The sequence below is a fragment of the Myotis lucifugus genome, unplaced genomic scaffold (assembly GCF_000147115.1).
Source record: "Myotis lucifugus unplaced genomic scaffold, Myoluc2.0 scaffold_1, whole genome shotgun sequence".
NCBI lineage: Eukaryota > Metazoa > Chordata > Mammalia > Chiroptera > Vespertilionidae > Myotis > Myotis lucifugus.
The window spans coordinates 5,932,891-5,955,602 of NW_005871049.1; the positions used below are offsets into that span (position 1 = coordinate 5,932,891).

The window sequence follows — 22,712 nt, forward strand, 5'->3', positions numbered from 1 at the left end:
AAACTAACATATAGAAATAAATTAGCCAAGGAAGTTGACATACCTCAAACATATCTAGTGTGAAAGAACATTTCTTAAAACTTATTCTCTTATGTTGCAATTCTTGCTTCAGCTCAGCCTTGTGTAAGAGGAAAAATTAAACAAAAAAACACACCTAGTCATTTCTCCTTGATGTGAAGCACCAGTCTACAACATGTGCTTGAGAAAACTGTGAAAATATTTGCAAATGCGAAACAATAAGAATACCAAAGAAACGAGGGCGCGTATTTACATGAACTCCTGGAGGGTATTGCTTAGCTTCCATTCCCTGATTAGATGCAGAGGCCCTGAGGAAAGGCGGAAGGCAGTTTCCTTTACCTCAAGGGAAACGCAGGCTGAGCGTCTCTGAAGCTTCGGCGCAGAAACAAAGGGCAAACTGGAAGGAATGGGGTGGGGGGTACCGAGTGGTTCTCCACCTGTCTTAGTAAGTGAATCCGATTCGCAGCAGTGCGCTCAGGAGAGCCTCGCGCGGGGAAGTTTTAGCTACTCCAGTCCTCCGACACGCCCTCCCAGAAGTTTCAGCTCATTGGCTCCTCTCAGTCTTCGTAGTTGTCCCGGGAAGCTTCCCCGTCTCCCTGGCAACCCGAGCTCCCACCAATGGCAGCCGAGGATTGGCGGTCACGTGGCCTCTGCCGCGTCTCTCGCGGAGGAAACATGGCGGCCCTGATGCGCGCTGGCTGCGGGATTTGAATTATTCTGCTCTCAGCTGCCGCATCCTTACTGATGGCGACTTCGGCTCTGTGCGGTTCGTGTCAGAGCCCTTCCGGGCTCCCTGGAGACCCCTCTTCGCAAAAAGAAGAAGAGGATGGTTATCGTGAAGATAGGGCCAGCGACTCAAGTTCCTATTCGTCTGCGAGTAGCGATTACGAGTAAGGTTCTGGAAGAGGGACAATTAAATCCATCCCTTCCCTGCCCAGAGTGTGCACGTGGGCTGGGGGACTGCAGAGTGTTGACTGGTTGGGATTGAGTTACCTTCTATAGCAGCGGCTTTCAACAGTTTTCATCTCAGCCAATTACTAAAATTCTGTGGGACTCCAAAAAAAATTTTGCCAATCTGACAAAAAATAGGTATAATTCTGATTCATTCACACTGGATGGCTATTGTTGTGTTGGCTGTTGTCGTTTTTTTATTTGACAGTCCCAGCGGTTCTCAACCTGTGTGTCCCGACCGCCAAAGAAGGACCCTTTCACAGGGGTCGCCTAAGACCATCCTGCATATCAGATTCATAATAGTAGCAACATTACAGTTATGAAGCAGCAACGAAAATAATTTTATGGTTGGGTCACAACATGAGGAACTGTATTTAAAGGGCCAGAAGGTTGAGAACCACTGGAAGGGAAAAGCAGTCAGTGCCTTTGACTAAATAGTCAGTGATCTGTTTTAAAAAATTTTGAGGCACACCGGTGAAAATCGATGTCCTAATGGACTGCCATGTATGGTCAGTTTTAGGGTGATATTTTATATGTATTTAGGAATAACAGTTACTATATTTAATATGTATTTAAGAGTGACAATTATTTTTAGCTATAGGTATGTAAAACATTTTTATTGTCTTTAGAAGCATGGAGAAAACCATCACTTATGGCTGCTTAATATACTATATAGGCTTAATGAGGACAGATTACATTCTTCAAGGCTTGAACAATTTTAAGAATATCACATATTCTGCATAATCTTCTGCTGTGGTCATTTAAAAATAATGAGAAAATTTATGGTTATCAATCAAGGCTGCTGGAAGGAAGTATGGATTATACAGAGCCCATTTGGTCTTGCTATGGAAACCACAGACAGTGTGAAACCTCAAAGTCTTGGTTTGTCTGCATTTTAGCCTAGAGAGAATCTGTAACTTGTTCATAACTATACAACTGTGAATTATCAGTGTAGTAATTTAGGAGACCTTATTTCAAATGGGGCACCCTGATTTTGGTGGAATGAAGATAAATGAGTTAATCTGTTTCCTATGAAACAAACAATCTGAGGACCTTGTTAGGAAAAATCATTACTTTAAACTTTGCAGCGGTTCTCAACCTGTGGGTCACAAACAATGAAAATACATCCTGCATATCAGATATTTACATTACGATTTATAACAGTAGCAAAATTACAGTTATGAAGGTGCAACGAAAATAATTTTATGGTTGGGGGTCACCACAACATGAGGAACTATATTAAAGGGTCGCAGCATTAGGAAGGTTGAGAACCACTGCAAAGCATTTCACAATTCAGAATACATGTATATATGTGTTATATTTTAATTTTTAAAAAAAATAGTTGTTAAGCTTTCTATAGCAATCATTCAGTGGTCACTTCCATGTTCCAGTGTCTTTATTCTAATCATAAATATCAGTAAATCCTTATATTGTAAAATGTTTTGCTGGTCTATATTTTGAGTCCACCCAAGATTCAAACTTTATGGCTGCCCAGTCTTGGTGTGTAGGATGTGAGAGTTGATTTGTTGACCTGACCAGATTGGCAGTTTTGTTCCTTTCATGTGGCATTAGCTATTTACCTCCCTAAGCTGCAGAGTCACCAAAGCAAGAAGTGGCCTTCCCAACTTGGACAGGACAACTTTTTGATCAAAGGAATAGGGGGTGAACCTAATCTTTCTCATCAAAGCTAAGAGATATTGTCTATTGTCTTTCATTGCCTGCATGAAGGTTTTAAGGCAGTTATGCTGCTTATTGATTCATATAAAATATCCTGAACTTTCAGGGTTCTAATTAGTTAATTATTTGCATACTAGAGGCCTGGTGCATGAATTTGTGCACTAGTGGGCTCCCTCAGCCTGGCCTGTGGGATCGGGCCGAAACTGGCTCTCTGACATCCCCCAAGGGGTCCCGGATTGCAAAAGGGTGCAGGCCAGGCCGAGGGACACCACCAGTGCACGATCAGGGCCGGGGAGGGACACAGGAGGTTGGCCAGCCGGGGAGGGACTTCGGGAGGGCTCCAGGGCGTGTCCAGCCTGTCTCACCCAGTCCCGATCATTAGCATATTACACTTTGATTGGTTGAATGGTTGACCAGACACTTAGCATATTAGGCTTTTATTATATAGGATTCTTTCTGGAAATTATCATTATTTCATACATGCTTTGTAACTTAAAACCAGTTTGAACTGCATGAGATTGTCAATACAAAATGAGTTTAATTTGGGTACTTTTTGGTGACATACTTTTAGTAGATTTGTTTAAGACATTGTATAAGAGGAAAATTTTAGATTATTGCAGTATATCTTTTTTTTTAAGTGTAATTTTTTTTTATTGCTGAAAGTATTACAAAGGGTATTACATATGTGTCCTTCTCCCCCCACCCCCCCCTCGCTCTTGACAATCCCCTGGCCTCCCTTACCCCCCAGTGTCTTATGTCCATTAGTTATGCTTATATGCATGCATACAAGTCCTTCGGTTGATCTCTTACCCGCCTCCCTCCTGCCCCCCAAACCTCCCTGGCCTTCCCACTGCAGTTTGACAATCAGTTTGAGGCAGCTCTGCCTCTGTATCTATTATAGTTCAAAAGTTTGTAATGGTCTTTATTATCCATGAATGAGTGAGATCATGTGGTATTTTTCCTTCATTGACTGGCTTATTTCACCTAGCATAATGCTCTCCAGTCCCATCCATGCTGTTGCAAATGGTAAGAATTCCTTCTTTTTTACAGCAGCATAGTATTCCATCGTGTAGATGTACCACAGTTTTCTAATCCATTCATCTACTGATGGGCACTTAGGCTGTTTCCAGATCTTAGCTATGGTGAATTGTGCTGTTATGAACATATGGGTGCACATATCCTTTCTGATTGGTGTTTCTGGTTTCTTGGGATATATTCCTAGAAGTGGGATCACAGGGTCAAATGGGAGTTCCATTTCCAGTTTTTTGAGGAAACTCCATACTGTCTTCCATAGTGGCTGCACCAGTCTGCATTCCCACCAGCAGTGCACAAGTGTTCCTTTTTCTCCACATCCTCTCCAGCACTTGTCGTTTGTTGATTTGTTGATGATAGCCATTCTGACAGGTGTGAGATGGTACCTCATTGTTGTTTTGATTTGCATCGCTCGGATGATTAGTGACTTTGAGCATGTTTTCATATGTCTCTTGGCTTTCTGAATGTCCTCTTTTGAAAGGTGTCTATTTAGATCCTTTGCCCATTTTTTGATTGGATTGTTTATCTTCTTTTTGTTAAGTTGTATGAGTTCCCTATAAATTTTGGAGATTAGGCCCTTATCAGATATGACATTGGCAAATATGTTTTCCCACGCAGTGGGTTTTCTTGTTGTTTTGTTGATGGTTTCTTTTGCTGTGCAGAAGCTTTTTATTAACCTGGCACATTGGCAAGTCCCTTGGGAAGCTTCTGAGGTAATATTTGTGGGTAGGTTGGGTTGAGGAAACCAGTGCCTAGTTTCAGTATTGAAATAACAGAAATTATACATTTACTTGCAATGCCACATTTCTTTGCTTTGGTTTACAATTATCCAACTAATTAAAGCAACATTTGTTAGTTCATTTTGGCCAAAGTTAACAATTTTATGACTTAGATCTTTGATTTTTCAAGGTGACTTTTTGTATTGTTAGGTTGAAAGCCTTGACTGACAGAGAAACTGGGATGCTTTTTAAAAATAATTTAGCTATAAAAAGCTGAGGAACTTCCATTGAAAATAAGAATGACTGGAGCCCTGGCCTGTGTGGCTCAGTTGTTTGGAGCATCATCCTGTATACTGAAAGGTTTCCAGTTCGATTCCCGATCAGGGCACATACCTAGGTTTCGGGTTGATTGCCAGTTGGGGGTTCGTACGGAAGGCAACAATCGATGTTCTCTCTCACATTGATGTTTCTCTCTCTCCTCCCCTCCCTCTCTCCCTTCTTCTCTCTATCTCTGAAAATCAATGGAAAAAATAGCCTCAAGTAAGGATTAAAACAACAACAAAAAGTTTCCCCATGTGCTTCCCTAAGACTACTCAGGTCCCCCACTCCTTACAACCACTTATCTGCTTTTTGTCATTAGAGATGAGTTTGTCTTTTCTAGAGTTCTATAAAAATTGAATCATACAGTATGGACAATTATTTTTTTGTCTTCTTTTACTTGGCATAATTATTTTGAGACTTATCCATGTTGTTGCCTATATGTGACCCGCGTATTACAAAAATCTGAATTTAATTCCTGTTTAAAAGTAAACCTTTTATTTTGGAGTAAGTTTAGATTTACAGCGAAGTTGCAAAGATAGTACAGAGTTCCTGTATTTCCTTCAGTGGGTCCCCTGAGTGGATAGCATCTTGCACAGCTGCGGCACATTATTCAGCACATAAGAAATTAATATTGGTACCTAACTATTAAGTAAACTCCAGATTTTTTTCAGATTTCACCATTCCTCTACTATGTCCTTTTTCTGTCCCAGGATCTAATCCAAGATATCATGTTGCATTTAGTCAGCAAGTCTCCTTAGTGCCCGGTGTTCTGTGACAGTTCTCAGTCCTTCCTTGTTTCTCATAGCCTGCACCTCTTAGTTAAGGTCATGTCAGCCAGGTTTCGCTGTGGTTACTGTTTTTCACTTTCCACACACTGGTCTTTGGTAGCATGGCATTAAGTCCATCTCCTGGAATGGGGAGTAGCTACACAAAGATCCAAGGTCTCTGTGTCTTCTCGGTTAATTTTGTTTTCACTTTATGCAATACCTTCTTTTGCAGTCTCTTAAGTTCATTTCCTGCCTTTTTTTTTGTCTCGCTTATCTCCCTTCTTATAATTTTTTAAAAATTTCTTCTTCTTCTTAAAGCAGCGGTTCTCAACCTGTGGGTCGTAATCCCTTTGGCAGTTGAACGACCCTTTCACAGGGATCGCCTAAGACGATCCTGCATATCAGATACAACATTACAGTTATGAAGTAGCAACGAAAATAATCTTATGGTTGGGTCACAACATGAGGAACTGTATTTAAAGGGCCAGAAGGTTGAGAACCACTGTCTTAAAGTGAAGTATTTTTTTTATCTAAAGGTTAAGAAAATGGATTGTATTCATTGTTGTTGGACATGGGAATTGGCCTTTTCTTTTGGGTAAAGATCTGTATATGCGCATAAAGATGGTTACTGTATTGTTGGGGGGAGGGAACTGAACACAAAGCTTATCAGTCGGTGAATAACCAAATTCGTTACATCTCTAATTGGACAATTAATGCAGCCATTAAGGGTTTCTAAATTGTATTGTTAAGTGATAAATGAATATATACACACACACACACACAGGTGTATAGATATACACATTCCACTTTTTATTTATTTTTAGATATATTTTTATTGATTTCAGAGAGGAAGAAAGAGGGAGAGAGAGAGAAACATCAATGATGAGAGAGAATTATTGATTGGCTGCCTCCTGCACACCCCCCAACTGGGGAGCCTGCAACCTGGGCATGTGCCCTGACCAGAATCGAACCGGTAAGCTCTTGGTTCATAAGTCAATGCTCAACCACTGAACCATACTGGCTGGGCTCCACTTTTTAAAAACAATAACAAAATAACCCTATGTGTTTTTATATAAGAACATAGATGTTTAACATTGTTTATGTCAGTGAAAGGTAAGAAGGGAAGATGATGTGTATGGTAATTATGTCCCCATTTGTGTAGAATGAGTCTATGCATATCTATAATAATAAAAGCATAATATGCTAATTAGACCAGACGTACTTCTGGACTACCTTCTGGACGAAGCTGAGGCTGCGAGGGCCCAGCCCCTTGCACAAATTTCGTGCATTGGGCGTCTAGTGTATACATAAAACTATGCATGTGAGGCTCAGTATTTGAGCATCGACCTATGAACCAGGAGGTCATGGTTTGATTCCAGGTCAAGGCACATGCCTGGGTCTCGGGTTCCATCCCCAGTGTGGGGTGTGCGGGGGCAGCCGATCAATGATTCTCATCATTGATGTTTCTATCTCTCTCTCTTTCTCCCTTCCTCTCTGAAATCAATGAAAATATATATTTAAAAATAAAAATAAAAGGATGCATGAAAGTATAGACACCAACTAGAAATCTAGTCAACATCCATCATTTCCTCTCTGTCATCCACTCATCTAATCAATCTCATAGTCCTGGTGATTTTCAAGCTTTTCTTAAATGTTTTTCCTATTTCCATTTTTTCTACTATTGCCTTCATTATCATCTCTGCCTGGATGATAGAAAAAGCCCTCTACCTGGTTTCATCTCTTGAGTCCACCTCAAATCCTTCTTTTGTTTTCTTGTCAAAGTAGACGTATCCAAGGATATCTGACATGTAAAGGTAAACTTACCAGTGCCCTACACTACAAAATCCAAGGCCTTTCCCGTGGTTCAAAAGCCTCAAAAAATTAGCACTTGACTACTCCCTCTGTCACTCCCCATCTCACGAATTAAACTCGGGCCACCACAGCCTAGCTTTAACTATCCACACTGGCCATGGAGACTATCGCTCAAGGCTTTTGCTTATGCTATTCCTTCTCTTCGGAAATTTCTTTTCTTCCCCTTCAGCGCCCCAGGCTCCCCTTCCTGGTCACTTATTCTTTCAAAACTCACTTCTGGAGTCTCATCCACCAGGAAGTTTCCCCTGACCACAGTCTCAACCTTTGGCTAAGTTTGATGACTCCTCTCTAGTACATAGCATGTGTATTTTCATGAATTCTTTCTCAGCCCCTCTCCCCACTAGATAAAGGAAGGAATGCCGTTTCCATCATTGTAGATCTAGATTTTGCTGCAGTGCCTGGAACTGTTTATTTGCTTTACAATTGAATACCACTCACGGAAGCCCCCCTCCCCCCCTTCCCACCAGCATGGCTCTTAAAATCATAATTAAAAGTGGTTTCACATTTAGATTTTAGAGATTAAAATAAAACTGTCTTCACATTTAACAGAAGGTAGAAATGTTTCTTTTGGGTCGTATATCTCTAATACAAATAATACGCCAAATTAAAGGGTGAGATTTGAGATTATAAAACAAATAAATTCATTCATTGTTTAAATTGATAATGTATCTTCATAAGTGATTGTGTGTAATCATGGTATTTACATTTTAAATGTAAATTTAGATTCTCCCTTCAGAGCAGGACTGGGGTTGTGAAATACTGATTTCTGTGGGTCCAGGTAGAGATGGTTGGAACGGCTAATATATGATTAATAACCTGCAGTAAGTGGTGGGTGCTAGTGGCCTAAAATGATGCCACATACTGAGAACCAACAAATGCCAATGAAATACTAGTTTTGATATTTGGGGCTAGTTATACCTTTTTCCCCTCTTCTTACACAGTTAAAAATTCTGTATTAATTACCACCCACAGGCCAAGGCAGTCGTTAGTTTCAGAGTTGAACAACAAACAGAATAGTGTATTTTTTTTATTGATTTTCATAGTATTTAAAAAGAGATTTTTAAGTAAAGAGAATGAGAGTTGCTAATACTGCAGAAAACCAAACTGTCTTCTATCTGATGGAATGATTAGGACACAAATTATACCCTTTCATGCCAGGATTTTACAGCTCATGTTTCTAAAAAGACTCTCTCCACTAGTTAGTTTTTCCACTGGAACCAGTTTTGCTTTAAAGAATCGCAGTTTGAAAGGTAAATGTTCATAACATTGAATAGGGCAGAGTTTGTAATTAGGTGTGTTACCTTAAGGTAAGTATTTTTTGTTTTTTAGTCATTTTTAATAGCACTAGTTTTGTTTCTTTCAATGGTTTGCTTCCCAGTTAAAAGTTCTTTTACAATCACATGATGAACTATGTAATATGTGGTTTACTTTTCCTACTACAGTTATTCATAATAAGGGATTTTACAGAAATTATAGGCTGTAGAAGTGATCATTATTAACTATGATTATAAATGGTTTTCAGCAACGATTTTTATTCATGGTGAAGTGAATGTTTCTGTTTTGAAAATTTACTCTATAAATAACATCTATTAATACTGGTCTTTAGCTTTCATTTTAACATAACAGCCATGCTGAAAAATTTCTATGCAAATAGGATATTTTTATGTACAATTTCCAAATGGCTTACATCTGTGGATACAATGCATGATCAACTAGTAATGTAAATTATTGTCCAGTGAAATTGTCTAATGTGAACAATAACCACACAGGGGCTGAACTTAATTTCTTTTTTAAAAAAACACAAACTCAGATTCTAGAAGGGGCCATCTCATTTTTTATTTGTTTTCTTTTCAATCACTATATCTTTTGGATTTCTCCTCCAACCCCTGTTCTTCAAGGCTCTACAAAAAGCATCCTCCAGAAAAAAACCCTTGGTACTCACTTACTAGAAATAATGAGATTCTAATAATCAAATAACTTTTCTATCTCCCATTTCCCTGCTCCTACGCGCACCCCTGTGCTAGACAGGCATAACTTGGCATAACTTTTTCTTATGTTTGGCTGCTATCTATATTTTCTATTTTTTTTTCATAGTGATCTTGAGCCTGAATGGCTGGACAGCGTGCAGAAAAATGGAGAGCTATTTTATTTGGAACTGAGTGAGGACGAAGAAGAAAGCCTCCTTCCTGAGACACCTGTTGTGAATCACGTCAGGTTCAGTGAAAATGAGATTATTATTGAAGAGGATGATTACAAAGAAGGAAAAAAGTATGAACCCAAACTCAAGCGGTTTACCAAAATTTTAAGAAGCAGAAGACTTTTACCCAAGCGCCATAATAAAAAAAAGAGCAATGATAGTGGGCCGGTCTCCATTCTAAAGCATCAGTCCAATCAGAAAACAGGAGTCATTGTTCAGCAGAGGTACAAAGATGTGACTGTCTATGTAAACCCCAAAAAGCTAACAGTCACCAAAGCCAAAGAGCAGCTCAAGCTTCTGGAAGTGCTGGTTGGGATCATCCATCAGACCAAGTGGAGCTGGAGAAGAACTGGGAAGCAGGCCGGTGGGGAGAGGCTGGTGGTCCATGGCCTGCTGCCAGGAGGATCAGCCATGAAGAGTGGTCAGGTGTTAATTGGTAAGTGCTGTGGCTAAACATCAGGTCTTGTTTGCTGAGACACGGGATTAAAGATGCCAGTGAGGAACACGATCAAAACAGAATTATAGCCAGGGTCTTAACGGATTAAGGACTCCCTGACGATATTTGGGACAGTAGTGAAATTGTTAAGCCAGGCACGGTGTTCTGAAAATAAACGCTTTAGTGCCTGGAATATGTTTGTGTGCCTTGCTTAGGCCAGGGGACAGCTTAACTAATTTCTGAGTTTTGAATGATATAACTTGGTCATCTTGGTTATATTTACTGAAAAGTAAAAGAAAATAAGTTGATTGTACAGGGATAATTTAGGGTTGAATGACACATCCAATAACATTATACAAAAATATATAATTTTATGAATAAAAGAACTGTAAAATTGTATGTTTGCCCTTGAATGCACTGAGATCTTGGAATGGTTTTAACTGTTTCATTTGGCATGTTTAACAGCAGTGGTGGTGTACATAAATTTCCCTTTAAGGGTGCTTGCCATAAAACATCCCACCAATTTGGAGGGGGGAAAAATAAACCCATAAGTTTTTCTGAATATATACTAAGATGAGCATTTTGTGTTAGTGATACATTTTAAGCTGTTGTAGATAATGTTTGAGTTAGTAGTAATTTTATTACTTGTAAATAAATTAGACACAGATGAGAATATGTTATTAGTAAAACTTAACGGTATTAACAATGCTAGAAGCTGGCAGTCTTAAGTTGATCTAGCCTCAGAGATTTAAATAAAGGAACTTTTATTGATACTTTAAAAACATATTTTTATTATGTCTAAATTTGACTTGACAAATAATTATTTGGGCATCTGTTGCTAGGTGCCAGGACCACAAAAATTAATGGTCCAAATGCTCCTCTTGTGGAGCTCATACTGTCGTGGAAGAGACGGGCCAGAAATAGGCCGACAGTTTCACACAGTGTGGTAAGTGCCATGAAAGGGGTTTGCAAGGAGGACTCGAGTAGGAAGGGCACCTGTACCAAGTGTGTGTTACAAAGGGTTGCAACGAGATCCCCACATTCTCCTCTTACAATGTCATGCTGATCCTTGTCCCACGGAGAGTTATAGTCTGTGTGTCTCCCCGCCCAGCCCTCTGAATCTGGGTGGGCCTGTGACTACAGCTTATGTGGTCCTATGTGATTTACTTAAAAGGTGGGATCATAATGATTCGACATTTGTATATATTGCAAAGTGACAACCACAATAAATCAGTACGCACATAGTTAAATGTGATTGTTGCTTTAAGCTACCAAGTCTGGGTGATTTGTTATGCAGCACAGAGGTAACTATATAAAAAGAAAATGTACAGGGAGAATAATTAGAAGTCAGTGTAAATACAACAAGTGCTAATAGTGTTGGGTTAGTATAGGGACAGTATGGGTGATTGTTTTCTCTGCTTTTTCAAAAGTTTTTGTTATGGTTATGTTCTATGTTTTTAAAGTTATGTATTTTAGGAATAAAGAACAGACTATTTCAATGTCATAGAGGGTTTGCTAATCCCACAAAGCGCTTCTGTGATGGAAATTTGTCATAGTTCCCTTCACGCTGCGGTCTGTGGTTGAACTGTGAGGTAACCCACAGGACGGAGGATCTTGAAAACTGCCCGGGTGATGGAGCTTGCTGGCGTAGCTGCCTTCGTCTCACAGGAGAAGGACCCTCCTTTGACTGACGTGCTTGGTTAGCACAGTGAGACTGATGGCTTCCTTCTTTCCTTTCAAGACAGCAGATCTCTATTCTGATTCTTCTTTGCTGGGGTCTTGGAAGTTTTGCTGCCTTTATAGGTGCCATTTTGCTGTTCCTTCTGCCAAGGACTTGCACTTTATTTTTTAGATTTCTATTCATGGGTTTTTCTTCAAGTTTGACAGTCAGCTGGTAGCTCCTGGACTCCTGTAGCCAACCCCCACCCCCAGACCAGAGCGAATGGAAGTCCAGCCAGTGCTGCGCAGTGGTTAAGCCCCCATCTCTGAACCAGGAGGCCGCGGTGCAATTCCCAGCTCAGGCTGCCAGTGCTGTGAGGTCCAGGAAGCCTGAGTCCCTTCACGGAAGTGCTCGGAAAAACTTGAGGAAAACAAGTATCTGGGAGAATAAGAAGTAGATGTAACACTTTCTTATAGAAAGAAATTTTTCTACTAAACATTTAAAAAGATTTTACTACACTTGCTCTAAAATTTATTCTCATATATTTTATGATGATACGTGTCTCCCACTTTTAGAGGTTTCTTAAGTGTGATGCTTTCAGGTGACACTCCCTAAAACACTCAACTGCAGAACTGTATCCATTAGGATTTGGGAGAAAAGTTATTTGGGACATTTTCCAGTGGAGTTTGAGTTTAAAGGAACAAGTTTTAAATGGGGTCACCATTTAGGTGTTCTGATCATCTTATGGACAACAGAACACCTGGATAGAATGGTCCAGAAGTGGGTTTCTTTTGCATCAATACTCTGATAGTATTCATTGTTCCTTTTCTTTAAAAAAAAATCACTGCAGCTATAAATAATTTGATATAGTACACTTGTCTCCTGTTTTAAAAAATGGGGAGGGGGCGGGGGGAAATGTTGCTTTTTTCTTCCCAAGGTTGAACTGAAGTTGGAAGTTTATTTTAGTTTACAAGTTCTTTTAAGAAAAGTTACCAGGTTGCTCAAAGTGCTTCAGTAATTGACCATCATAGTGACTCAGTGCCCACACCTTCAGAGCTGTGAAGTGAATAGCATCTGAACCTAGTACAGGCCATTGAAAACCATCACATAATGACCTAAGGAATCCCACCTGCTCACTCTGCACTTAACCCTTTCCCCATGTGATAGAAGGTCAAGGAGAGCAAGGGAGGAAGCAGAGAGGGGAGAGAGAGGAGTAACAGTAGCTAAAAGAACAGCATTTTCACCTATTCCCCAATCCTCATTCCCGGGGTGACATGAGGAGGGCCAGGTGACACCTAAACACATACCTATAGTGAGTTGCATTAAAGGGAGAGGAACTTTGACCTTAGGGAAGATAAATCTTCTATAAAGAACAATCCTATCTAATAAAAGACAAAAGGGTAATTAACCGTACCTCCGCTACGCTTCCCATTGGCTAATCAGGGTGATATGCAAATTAACTGCCAACAAAGATGGCGCCGGCAGCCACGCAGCTGAAGCGAGCATGAGGCTTGCTTGCTCCAGTGATGGAGGAAGCCAAGGTTCCCCGCCTGCCGTGGCCCGGCTTTGAGCTCTGAAAGCAACTAAGTTTCAATTATAGAAGCTAAACAAACCCCAGATACCTGCTTTCAGCCGGCCACAGCCTTAGAGCTGGGAGCGCCAGTGATGGCAACAATGTTTCAATTATAGAAGGTAAATAAATCCCAGAATAAAAAGAAAAAGAAAAAAAGGAGAGGCTGGGAGCTTCAGTCCCGGCCAGCCTGAAAACGGCCCTCAGCCCCTCACTCAGACTGGCCAGGCACCCCAGTGGGGACCCCACCCTAAAGGGGGTGTGGCCAGCCTGAAAACAGCCATCAGCCCCTCATCCAGGCTGGCCAGGCACCCCAGTGGGGACCCCCACTCTGAAGGGGGTGTGACCAGCTGCAAACAGCCATCAGCCCCTCACCGAGGCTGGCCAGGCACCCAAGTGGGACCCCCACCCTGATCCGGGACACCCTTCAGGGCAAACCAGCCGGCCCTCACCCATGCACCAGGCCTCTATCCTATATAATAAAAGGGTGATATGCAAACTGACCCTAACAGCAGAAAGACTGGGAATGACTGGTCACGACACACACTGACCACCAGGGGGCAGAGGCTCAATGCAGGAGCTGCCCCCTGGTGGTCAGTGCGCTCCCACATGGGGGAGCTCTGCTCAGCCTCAAGCTAGGCTGATGGCTGCCAGTACAACGGTGGTGGTGGGAGCCTCTCCTGCCTCCTCAGCAGCACTAAGGATGTCCGACTGCAGCTTAGGTCTGCTCCCCGCTGGCAAGTGGACATCCCCCGAGGCTGCTGGGCTTCCAGAGGGATGTCTGATTGCCATCTTAGGCTCAATCCCCTGGGGAGCAGGCCTAAGCCAGCAGGTGGTCATCCCCCGAGGGTCCCAGACTGCGAGAGGGCACAGGCCGGGCTGAGGGACCCCCTCCCCCCCCCCCAGTGCACAAATTTTTGTACACCGGGCCTCTAGTTATTAATAATAAGATATTGAGGGAGACACTATCCTTATTATACTGCACATTGAACAGACTTGACCTTTGCTCTGAAGAGAGACACTATCTCCGTCATCCAAGGCTGTTCTCTATACAAACATCTTTGAAAAGATAATCCAGAACAAAGACTTTCAGTGCCTTGGGTTGCAAGATGGACAAAACATGGGAGACCGATGAAAAATTGTCTATCAACACTATTTTATCCATATATATGTTTATTATCCATTTTCCCCAAAGAGTATTAAGTTCTGTTTAGAGATTTTGGTGTGTTTAATTCAATTCTCTATCTGCAGTGCCTGGCACACAGTAGGTGCTCAATAAATATTCATTGGATTAATTAATGGATGAATATGAATTACTGATCAGTTTCATAATGATATACTTAAATATGATGAGAAATAACCTTATGTATATATTTCTATTATATAACTTACTGGTGTTTTGATATTACCTTTAATTATGTTGTGAATGTAAATTTCCATTTTAAGATTGATCTTTATTATATTAATCCCCCCAGATTTATAAACATACACATTTAAAGAAAAGCCACGGCAAAGGAAATTTTTACCAAACATGCGATGGGTTCTGATATGGTGGGGCCTTTGAAAAAAAGAGCTATGTGTAGACACAAATCAATAACAGTGAATTCACAGCATATTGAGTTATGACGTACCACATGTATTTAATTAAAATTTCAGCTGAATATTTTCACTGTGAGTATAAGTGGTTAGATTCAGTTTTGTTAAGTGCAATACTTGGTTAATGCTGCAGATTTCCATTTGGCCTTCGGCTTTACATAATTCTCCCAATGGTATAAAAAATGAGAATATTCATCTCTATAATATTCATGGGTTGTATTCAGTCGCAGTACCATGTTGGTCTGTATTGTAGTTTAAGAAAGAGTGGAATGGAAGATTAGCTCTGCCACTAGTGAGCTTTTTCGCCTTGGACAAGCCCTTGAATGTCTAGACCATATTTTCCACTGTACTTTAAAGAGGTCAGAATAGGTGGTTTTTAATGTTCCAGTTCTAGGTCTTTTTGGTTTGGGGATATTCCCACGACTGTCTTTTATTGTTATTCTTTTCTCAGGTGATGTCCTTGTTGCTGTGAACGATGTTGATGTGACCTCTGAGAACATAGAGAGAGTTCTGTCCTGCATTCCTGGGCCTACGCAGGTATGGACGTTCTTTGTCTGGGTGTTATGATGAATTAACGTAAGATGAGTGCATCTTGTGCTATTTTCTTTTTGTTTTAAGATTCTGGAAATTATCGTGTATAATGGAGGAGTTCTTACATACTTGGGTATTTAAAATATTTAGATCTTGTTAACATTCTTAGCTTTTGGAGATTGTTCTTAAAAGAGAGAATCATATCCACAAGTGAAACTCATCCTCAGTAAAGGAGGAAGAAGAACAATAATAAAAACATATACAATGACCGGTCTGCCCTTATAACTACCCTATGTGCTGATGGAACTCCCGCTCCTGGAAACGTCATTCTAAACAGTCCTGGAACTTTCTCTGCTCTGACTTACCACAGTCATTATTGCTATCAAGTTTTTCCTGTGCTTTTTATTATTTATTTATTTATTTATTTATTTACTTCTTTACTTATTTATTTATTTTAAACCATACTATTTTCTTGATTTTTCTGTTATCTAGTTTAGCCTTATTCCTGGGTTTTTGTTTAGCTAAGTAATGAATTACCTTCCATTCATTATAGGTAAAAATAAAACTCTTTTTTTGCTACTCAAAGCACTGATATTCTGTGTCAGAGGTGACATTTTCAGGTCATTTGAAAATGTCATTTCAGGTATTTTGAAAGTGCTATACCTCATATTTATGAATGCTCTGCTCTTGTTAGCATCAAGAACTCGCTTTCTCTTTTGAGGGCTAGGGAGGAGGATGTGCTTCAGGTAGGTTGGAGACTCTGTTAGGTGAGAGAGAGCGTGAAGCAGTTTTGGGATTGATGGGCATGAGCAGAATCCCTGATAAATCAGAATCTTATCTGCATCTAACTTGAGACTCTGACACAATAGAACCCATGATGGAAATCCCTTGTTTTCTTTAAAAAAAAAAAAAAAGATTTCTCTATGTTCACTGCCTTCTCTTAAAACTCTCTTTCTCCCTTCCTCCCACTTTATCTCTATATAAATTTATCTATCTTTGGAAATGTAAAATGAAAGTGCTAGAAGTTTAGCAGATTTGCATTTTAGGAATGTATTGCTCTGGATGGGAGTGGGGGTTGGGAAACCAGGTGGTCAGCTTCAGAGTGGTCCAAAAGAGAGGTGATTAAGGCCTGAGGTGAGGCGTTGGCTGGGGATATGGAAGAGGAGATTAGATTTAAGTCATGTGGGAGGACGGTACTTCCTGCAGGACAGAGAGGAGTCCAAGATGCCTTCCAGGTTCTGTACTCAGTAATTCAGTGAGATTGCCCAAGAGAACAGGACCAAGGAGGAGAGAGTTTGCTTGTTAAATGGTGTGAGTTGGAGATAGAAGTAGAGAGAGGGGGTCATTAAAGCAACAAGATTTGGGAAGTGAGGAGTTACAGTGAGCACGTCCCTAGACCTGAGGAAAGACACATCCTCTCCTGAACTGGGAGAGAAGGAGGAAAGGAAGGATGGGCAAATTGCACCAATCAGAAACAGTTTTGAGGGAGACAGGAAATGAGGAACCATGAAATGTGTCATAGGTGAATGTCTATGAAGGAACAACAGGAATCTTTTTTTATGAGAAGCTTCATATAAACTACCTTATATTAAATGTTTCTTAAAAGTTTTTTCCCATAAAACATAATATCCTCATATTTACATATATCAATCCCCTTTTTAAAAATAGCTAACTCTTAACTCTTCACTTGGTTATCTATCTCACCCTTTATTATTTCATCAAGGCAACCAGATTTCCTGACACTTATAGCTACTTAACATGTAAGCTTTTTCAAAATGTCTTGCTGAAGTATAATTATCTTTGAAATATAGAGCCAACTTTACTTAAATTGGAAGAATGCTGGCTAAAATCGTTCCTTAAAGAATTTTAATGGATGGTTCTGTGGTGTGTGTTGGTTTAAGTTTTTGTCATGGTAAGGGGGAAAGGTCTGTGTACCACAGGAAAAAAGTGCTGGTGTGTGCCAAGTATAACATTAACGTTGGTTTTCAAGTATCTTGTTCTTCATGAAGCATAGCAAACCAGCCTTAAATTTTAGGTTGCTGTTGCTGCCTAAAGTAAAATTGGTGAATTGTTATTTTAAGTCATTTCCTTTTGTCATTTCTGGGGAATCACGCCCTAGCTTTTGACCTCTCCACCCACAAGAATCTCAGCTAGAAAAGCCGTACAGCTCTCACAGACGCTCCAGCCCATGTGGCCTGTCTCTGTGATGCCTGCTTCCCTAGGATGTCACTCATCTCGTGCTCTTGCAACCAGCTTTCTTCCCTTCCTAGCCACTCCTCCCCCAAACCCAGTGTCGGGGGAACAGTCTTCAAAGCTCCCATCTAGTTTGTCACAAATTCTGTGCTTCAGAATTTCCCCAAATTCTAGATTTCTTGCATTTCCAAGGAACATCATCAAAGGCTCCCATATATTCTGTTTTGGATATTCCTAAATTCTCAATCTCAGATAAAAGAACCTCCTGACCCCCAGGCCATTCGCTTCATCAGATCCTTACTCAAGGATTTCATGTTTATATTTTTATTCTTGCATACAGATATTGAGAGCATTACCCACAGGAACAGATACCACCCTCATAAAATAGTTTTTCAGGCCATATAATGTTTACATGTTGTTTGTTTAGGTCAAAACCTCATACCAAACACTGTTTTTCATATCCTTCTAAGATCATTCCTAAAACAATGTCTCTTCAACTCTTCCTTACCTTAACTGTATATTAATTTCCATCAGATAAATTTTGATTGTTCCCATGTAGGATCTGTAATTTTTTTATATTTTTGTTTAGTTTGCTTAATATCCCTCCCCCAGATATGCTAATTTTATACTCAGCCTTTTTTGATACAGTGTTCTAATATCAAGGGTCCATTTCTCAATATCAGATTTACAGAAAACAAAAAATTTAATAAAGTTTGATGTTTTCCATTTGGAATGATATTAAATGTTTTGTAAAGAAAGATATCACCAGGCCTCAGAAAAATTTCATGAGGGATTTCTCCCCTCCTGCTCTCTATACAGATTACTGCTAATTGTGACCTAGTTTATCTTTATTCTGAATGTATACATATTAATGAATTTAGACTTTATGACTCTTTTCTTTTCTACTTGTTACTAAAATAAACTCTGAGACTTATTTTAGAAAAGATGCGTATGTGACTTAATTGACTTTGTGTAGACAAAGATAACTGAGTGCCCCTGAAATGCCACAGATAGCTACAGATAGCAAAATTTAACACTGTCATAGTCGCTCCTTGCCAACAAAAAAGAAGACACCTAGATAGTTTTCTTTTGGAAGGTTTTATTCATTGGGGCAGATTTATTTTATAGTATAATGCAAACAGTTGTTGTTTGGGCTGGTGGGATTATGAATGAATTTTTTAAAATAACATGCTTCACATTTTTAATAAAAATATATAAATAGATAAAGCTCATTATTAAAAAGAGTTCCTAATGTGTTAGTATTTATCATATATTTAAAGTTGGCCTTGAAAATAGTACCTCTTATAATACATTTCTAAAAATAGGGATTACTACTGTCTTGATAATAGTTTTTAGATATTTTATCCCTAAATGCAACTTACTATGTACAAACAATTTTAACTGTTTTTAAATATTGAGCAGACTTCCCCCCCACCCAGCTTTACTGAGGTATGCTTGACAAATAAAAATTATATATATCTAAGTTATACAATGTAATTTTTTAAAGTCTACAATAAACTTAATATACACATATTGAGCAGACATTTTTCTTGATAAGCATGAATTTGTTTTTTTACTTTTAAAATGTAATCTAATTTTAAAATAATCATTGTATGTTAGTGTTTAATGTTAAAATGTTATGGATTATTACACTTAGAATGTTCGCTTTACTCATCTATAGTCTGGTCAATTTTAAATAGGACTATTTTAAATAGGACTATTTTAAATAGGACTATTTTGTGCCTCTCTAGCTTATGATGATGTCCCTGCTACATAAAATTAAGTATCCTATATAATAAAAGCCTAATATGCTAAGTGTCCAGTCGTCCATTCAACCAATCAAAGCGTAATATGTTGCTGATATGCTAAGGCCACTCAACCACTTGCTATTATGTGCACTGACCACCAGGAGGCAGATAGTCAACCGGTTGACCAGTCGCTATGACGTGCACTGACCACCAAGGGGCAGATGCTCCGACTAGTAGGTTAGATTACTGCTGGGGTCCAGTCAATGGGGACTGAGTGAGACGGGCTGGACATGCCCTGGAGCTCTCCCATGGTCCTTCCCCAGCTGGCCAACCTCCCGTATCCCTCCCCAGCCCCAGTTGTGCACCGGTGGGGTCCCTCGGCCTGGCCTGTGCCCTCTCACAATCCGGGACCCCTCAGGGGATGTCGGAGAGCTGGTTTCATCCCCATCCTGCAGGCCAGGCCAAGGGACCCCACTGGTACACGAATTCATGCACTGGGCCTTTAGTCTGTATATATAAAAGCCAAGTGACTGTCCCACCAGTAGCTTTGATGCACAATGACCACCAGGGAGCAGACACTCTGACCAGTAGCTATGACATGCACTGACCACCAGGGGGCAGACGCTCAATGCAAGAGCTGCTGAGCTGTGGTGACTTGGCAGCTGCGGTTCTCAGGTGACGCACCCGGAACCAGAGAGGAGGGAGCCTGATTCCAGAGTGTGTCACCTGAGAACCACCCTCTCGCAATCGGGGACCCCTCAGGGGATGTCGGAGAGTGGGTTTCAACCAGATCCCTGCAGACCAGGCCAAGGGACCCACCAGTGCACGAATCTGGTATTTAAATATTCTTTAACTTCTTTTAGTCAAGATACACACTGATGCTTTAAAATGAGTGAGTTATCTTTGGCCAGCGGGCATCTAGACACTTAGCTCCTTTGTCAAGGAAAGGTAATTGAGGAGTGGAAGCTCCTTTCAACATCTGGAAAAAGGCCATGTCCTGGACGCTTACCAAACTGGTTGGACATCAGGCCATGAAATGAAAACTGCATGATAAAACTGATAGATGATCTTATTTAGGCCATGATCCAAGATCCAGCTCGTTGATTGTTCTTTACTCTCCTGAGCCTTTAAAGGACCACAAAGAATGTCTGAGAGAACATTTGAACCTCACCTCACTTGAAAGGGCCGCTAACTCTGGAGGTTGCTTTTTTTGTTTTATTTTTTTGTTAAGCCTCACCAGAGGATATTTTTTCCATTGATTTTTAGAGAAAGTGGAAGAGAGGGAGGGATGGAGAGAGAGGGAGAGAGAGAGAGAGAGAGGTGAAAGAGACACATTGGTTGCCTCCCACACTTGCCCAGGATCAACAATGGAACCTGCGACCCTTCGGTGCACAGGCCAACACTCTAACCACTGACTCACACTAGCCAGAGCTGGAGGTTGCTTTTAATCCCGAATCTCCTTTATTTTCCCCAGAGGCGTCAGTGCTCATAATGTGGTATTAGTCTTTATTACACTGTCAGATCACACTAATTTTTGTTTTTGGTGTCAATACTTACAATACAATTATTAAGTTTAAACAAATGAATTTTTGAACCGAGAATTATACATTCTTGCTCAATAAATATTTGTATTACTGTGTGCCGGACACTGGGCTAGGAACCGGGGAGCCCATGCTGTAGGAAGATGTCTCTGCATGTTGTGTGTACCTGAGTGTATGTGCAGGTACAGAGCCTCCTTTGTGAAAGCTGCAGCTGATTTTCTCTTGTTGAAATATCAACACATTGTTTTAATTTTTAAAGGTGAAGCTGACATTAGAAAATGCATATGCTGTGAAAAAGGAAACGACTCAACCAAGACAGAAAAATGCACAATCGAAAACAGAAGGTGATTTAGTCAAACTTCTATGGGGAGAAGAGATTGAAGGTAACCAGCAGAATGTGCTAAACACCCCTCACGTGGTTATGTATCTCACTCTAGAGCTGGACTCCGAGACCTCAAAGGAGGAGGTGAGTCTTCTCAAAAGTGCAGGGAAAACAGAGGACCTTGTATAGTCTTCCGAGTGAAGAATAAGCACTTTTCTCAGTCATTCTGTCTTCATGTTTTTGGTATGTCTCTTGCTTCTTCTAATTGCAGTAAATTTTAACTGACAAGCTCAGTGAGTCCATTTGTAGAGATTAGTGAAATACTTGAATTTGTTTCTGCTGTCTTCTTTAAAAATTCTGTTTGAACTGATTTTCCATAATACATATTTGGAAATATATATTGATTTTAGAGAGGAAGGGGGAGAGAGATAGAAACATCAATGATGAGAGAGAATCATTGATCAGATGCCTCCTGCACACCCGCTACTGGGGATCGAGCCCACAACCCTGGCACGTGCCCTGACTGGGAGTCAAACCGTGACCTCCTGGTTCATAGGTGGACACTCAACTGAGCCACACTGGCCAGACTTCTATGATATTTCCTTACCTATTTTGGGTTGCTTGTATCATTATTATTGTTCTCTTTTTATGTGTGATTACTCTTAACTTTTTATTGCATTTGTCTTACAAGATTCTAAAGTTAAATACTATCTGCATCGCTTTTCAAAATAATTCAAGGCTTTAGTATGCCTTAATTTCAGTCATCCCCCTCTTCACCTACATGCTATTGTCATCAATATCTTAGTGCCTTCATTTTTTTTAATTCCACAAATTAGCATAATTATACTATTATTACTAATAATTATATTTTATACTTTATAAAAATATATAAATCATATATTATAAAATTACATATTTCAGAGATGAACCTTCTTTAAATTTACATATATGCTTAGCAATTTCTTTACTCACCATTCTTTCTTACATCTTAGACTGTCCTTACATGGTATTTTTTTTTCTTCTTCCTAAAACATATATGTTAGAAATTTCTTTTTAGTGAAAGTCTATTCCTGATAAATTGTTTTGTGTTTTTTTTTAAAAAATATATTTTATTGATTTTTTACAGAGAGGAAGGGAGAGAGATAGAGAGTTAGAAACATCGATGAGAGAGAAACATCAATCAGCTGCCTCCTGCACATCTCCTACTGGGGATGTGCCCGCAATCCAGGTACATGCCCTTGACCGGAATCGAACCTGGGACCTTTCAGTCCACAGGCCAACGCTCTATCCACTGAGCCAAACCGGTTTTGGCCCTGATAAATTGTTTTTGTTATTTATCTGTTGATGTGTTTTTCACCCCTTCCTGAAAGGTAGTTTTATAATTCTACTTTGTATTAGTCAGAATAGGCCAGTCGCTATAATAAACAACCCTCTTGTCTCAGTGATAACATAATGGAAGTTTATTTCTCATTTCAATGTAAACGTTCCTGTCTGTGTGGCTCTGTGATCCAAGCCCTTCCTCTAGTGGTTCCATTCTTCCCAAGAGCTTCCCAGTCCTCTG

General features: G+C 40.1%; 1 protein-coding gene across 1 annotated transcript in view; it reads left to right on the forward strand.

The window, feature by feature from the left end:
- Nucleotides 1-742: 742 nt before the first annotated feature.
- The window catches only part of INTU (inturned planar cell polarity protein), a 58,711-nt gene continuing 36,741 nt past the window's right edge, over nt 743-22,712 (forward strand). Inside the window, exons 1-4 of the mRNA XM_006081667.3 lie at nt 743-908; nt 9,452-9,990; nt 15,268-15,353; nt 21,089-21,295. Coding sequence (XP_006081729.1) covers nt 763-908; nt 9,452-9,990; nt 15,268-15,353; nt 21,089-21,295 — 978 coding nt within the window. The 5' untranslated portion in view covers nt 743-762. The remainder of the gene's footprint in view (nt 909-9,451; nt 9,991-15,267; nt 15,354-21,088; nt 21,296-22,712) is intronic.